This window comes from Macadamia integrifolia, chromosome 12 (genome assembly GCF_013358625.1).
Source record: "Macadamia integrifolia cultivar HAES 741 chromosome 12, SCU_Mint_v3, whole genome shotgun sequence".
Taxonomy (NCBI): Eukaryota; Viridiplantae; Streptophyta; class Magnoliopsida; order Proteales; family Proteaceae; genus Macadamia; species Macadamia integrifolia.
The window spans coordinates 2,355,684-2,359,849 of NC_056568.1; the positions used below are offsets into that span (position 1 = coordinate 2,355,684).

General features: G+C 38.5%; 1 protein-coding gene across 1 annotated transcript; it reads right to left on the reverse strand.

The window, feature by feature from the left end:
- Positions 1 to 1,120: 1,120 nt before the first annotated feature.
- LOC122057834 (probable WRKY transcription factor 49) lies at positions 1,121 to 3,830 on the reverse strand. Its single transcript, XM_042620142.1, has 4 exons — positions 3,790 to 3,830; positions 3,334 to 3,580; positions 3,104 to 3,250; positions 1,121 to 1,744 (listed from the first exon to the last, which is right to left on the reverse strand). The coding sequence occupies exons 2-4, from the start codon at positions 3,576 to 3,578 to the stop codon at positions 1,267 to 1,269; spliced, it is 870 nt and encodes a 289-aa protein (XP_042476076.1). The 5' UTR covers positions 3,579 to 3,580; positions 3,790 to 3,830; the 3' UTR covers positions 1,121 to 1,266.
- Positions 3,831 to 4,166: the final 336 nt, after the last annotated feature.

Sequence of the window (4,166 nt, forward strand, 5' to 3'; positions counted from 1 at the left end):
GAAGACTTTCAAAGGCTACACCGTGTCCGCCCATTTAACTAATCGGGCTTAGTTATTGAGGGCATGGTACACTTTATATTCGGTCGGTCGGCCTCGAGCTATAATTGGGCTACCTTAATCGGGCTACAAACATATTTAATGTTAAACGGCTTTAACCGGTTTTTAAACGGGCCTTTTTTAAAATGTGCTTTTATATTCCAGCCCACTCATGCAAGCCCAAAAAAATGATAATAAATCAATAAATGATACCAAATATAACCATTATTTAAAATGTGAACATGTCTTTACTTTTTAGTTTTTATTCTTTAATTTGGGGGGTAAAATAGGTATTCTACAATCATTAAAGGGTCGGACCAAGTCGGTGCACAATAGGCCGGTCTCGGTCGGGCGTTATTCGGTCGGTCTCGGTCGGGCGCCCGACGGTTCAAGTAGCAAAACCGAGACCGACCATTTATAAACGGGCCGGGCTCAAGCCCGACACGTTTAATAAACGGTCCGGGCTGGGCTGGTCTATAAACGGTCGATCCCGGTCGATTTAGCCGGTTCGGGCCACGAATTGACACCCCTAGTGAGGATAGATAGAGCCTAACCAAATCAAAACTTTAAAAAAAAAAAAAATTGGTAACCTACGGACTATTCAATTGATTCAAAGACATGGGGACCAATTATTAGATAATCAGGAACTCATATCATCTCCAATCATTGGGTCACCCAGTGCGCATTCGATGGTAGGGAGAATTTAGGGTGAGCGCCCATGTGTTGGGTTGTGTGCTTGGGTCTTCACAATTATTGGATGTTGTGCTGAGCATCCCTACAGCTGGAGAGGATCTGAATTTGATTATCACTCGGTTTCAGTATGGGGTCTCATAGGATTGAGACCAATTAGATTGAGACCGAAACTATCTAGAATCAAAACACTTGCACCCCTTTAGAATTAAATTAGCATCACTTATGTTGAAAATATTTTTTTTCCCCTCAAGATCGATGTGATTAACATAGATGAGTAGACAAAAATAATCCTTATATTATTTTTAGTAGGGTTGTTTTTAAAACTTACGAAGGGATAATCTATACTCAAAAAAAATAAAAAATAAAAATAAATTAAAAAAAGACAAAAAAATTGAGGCAAAAGAAAGTGAAAATTGCATTCTAATGCATTATAAGTATTAACAATTAGATTGCAATAATATTGCTTCACATTATGTAACTTGGAGGAAACCATTTGGGCTTATTCGGCACCAGCCAAAAAAATGAAGCCATTACATATCAATTCAAACGGAGATCAATAAAAGAAGAACAAGTAGGGGACCAAGAAAGGGAGGAAGAAGAAGAGGAAGGGGAAAGAGGTGATGATGGATAAGAAGATGAAGAAATTGAAGAAGGGAAACTGATCGTTGGATTTCGAATTAGCAACGGCACAACATCCTCGAGCAATCCTTGAGGGCTCGCTTCCGTTCCAACCAACATTTGTTGAGGCCCAGTAGTAAATGGGCTTGGCAGTATGGGAGCAATAGCAGGCAAAGGGTCTCCAAAGGCTTGTGTTTCTTGGGCTTCAAGGATGGGCTTTTTGGGTTTCTTAATGGGTGGGTAGGAAGGGTCGTGAGGTTGATATGGGAATAAGTGTAAGAAGGTGAAGTGGAGATGGAGGCCTTCGTAGGTGACAAGGAAGGTGTTGGGTTCATCACTTGATTTCTCCACCTGCTTCTTTGCACTGCACCTTGGGTTCGTGCACCTGTAGTAACTCCTGCTCACCAATCACAATCATTCATTAAACACAAAAATAGAAAACTTTTTATTTTTTATTTTTTAAGATGGATACACTTATTGAAGGGGGAGGGAGAAGGTAATCACCAAATGAATCAAACTCGAGACCTCCTGACAAGTGTAGGCTAAGCACATCACAACCTCACGAATAATGTGGTTTTCTTACACACTGAATTCATGATTACTAATGTATTAGAAAATGTTGAGATATCTAGAGTGTTATAGAGTTATAGTTTCACATTGATTTGTTTATGTTCTTAATACCTTTAGATAGTTGGAGAGCTATTTCAACTGATCTCAAGGTTTTGAATTTCATCCTCCAATAGAAGATGAAGCATAAAATCCTGCGATGGATTACCCAATAAAGTTGTTATGGTTAACATCAACATGAGGATGAAAGGATGATATTTTCTTAGCAAACAAGAGGAAAGGGGAGCTAGGAACTTGGAAAATTGGTTAAGGAAGGGAAAATGATTGCCACAAGTCCATGAGGCCAATGTGAGTTTTCCTCTCTCGGATATATAAAATTTTTATTATTTTTTTTTTTTTTTCTCTCTCTGAAAATGTGACCTCTCATATAGATGATATCTTTTTCAAGACACCTTTCACATGGTGTGTCGATTTCTTCCCACATTGATAGTGTGGGAAAACTTATCCTACAACTTATGATTGTTTCATATGTGAAAGCACAAGTATCACATCTTTGTTCTAATGATATTAATGTTCTCATGCATGAACTCAGCTCTATTGGCTGCATCAATCAATATGTATTGGCCAAAAAGTGACTTTTTAATTTTGTCTAATTTAAACTTGATACAACTAGATCCCAATCAGGATCTTATCAGATACAACCACTCATACCGATATCTATAACTTTACATAAACCATACAAAGTGCGTAGTCAGTCAAAATTTTCCTAGAAAAAAAGGGGTAATCAGTCAAAATTTTAGGAGAGATAATAAGTGGGTTACACTCGTCCACCTCTTAATTGTATGAGAATCGAAACCCAGATTTTCGTACAAGAACTTGATCCGAACTCCTTAAATGGTAGCATCTACTCCACCGCTGCAACTTATGGCTTTGGGCATAAATGATCCAATTCGTCAGTATGCAATAACAACCACTTCCCTCTTTTGGGTACTGTCTTAATTTTTAGAGAATTGACTTTTGAAAAAAATAAAGGAAGGAGAGACCAAAGAGGAAATGACGGCTACGTACTACAGAAAGCTCTCCAAATGTTCATAGATGAACTTGAAGACCACAGAAATGGCAGAGAGAGGTTCAGAAACCACTTTGCCAAAGATAGCTGAGACACATAACAGGAGAAAAAATTAGTTACCTGGGAAAGGGGTTGTTCTTGATGGATTTCTGCCCATATTTCCTCCATTTATAGCCATCATCTATCATTCCATTTTCGCTGCCATTAATTTTCAGAGTATACTTATTCTCAATCTTGCTCATCAACCCCTTCTCTAACATGGAACCTCTGCAAGAAGGTATAACAATCCAATGAGCTTAAATAACAATCTACAAAGAAATTTGGAGGAAACCCAGTTGCCCATCACTTACCTTTCTTGTAATATGGATTCATGTCCCATGTTTGCAAAGGATGATGCACCCTCATTAGCTTCTTCCATGGTTGGTCTGTCTGTGGAGTACTCTACTGTTGAGACCTGGCTGTTGATCATGGTCTCTGGTAAGGGACCAGGTTCAGGTCCAATGAATTGGTGCAATACAAAGAGTTCATCACTAAGAAGCAATCTTAGGAGCTCATCATCAGTCCCAGGTGACAAATTAGGACTTAGTTCCTCCATTTCTGCAGCCATGACCACACTTGATGTAAGAGATAGGCTTATGAAAGAGTAGAGGATGAAGACAGAGTGGAGCAGATAAACAAAGCTATAAGTGGAACAAAGATTAAACTAAACTCAGGAAGAAGGAGAGATGAGAGAGACAATTATTTTTTTTCTAAACTTTCTGCAATGCCAACTTAAAAGAGTGTTGCAACCTACAAGAACCACACACCTTTCAAAATTGTTTTCTTGCTGAAGAAGCTACCAGTGAACAAATCTAATCTTCTTCAACTTAAACCACCTCTTTTATAATGTTCTTGTGGAGGGAGAGAGAGAGTGAGTGTTAAGGTGGACCGAAACCACATGACCTGTCCAACAAATAAAGCTAGAGTCAACCACTAAAGTATGAACATATATACTCTTTTTTTTTTTTTTTTTGTGCCTGGATTTCATTAATATTTGTCCTTTGGCTGAGTAAGTGGTGTCAATCGGTGGTTTGGTCTGGTTTTATTGATTAAGTTGAACCAATTTTGAGCGGGTCATTAGCCAAACTGAAACCAAAACCATAAAGCCGAAGTTTGGTTTTGGTTTAGTCTTTTATCGGATTGG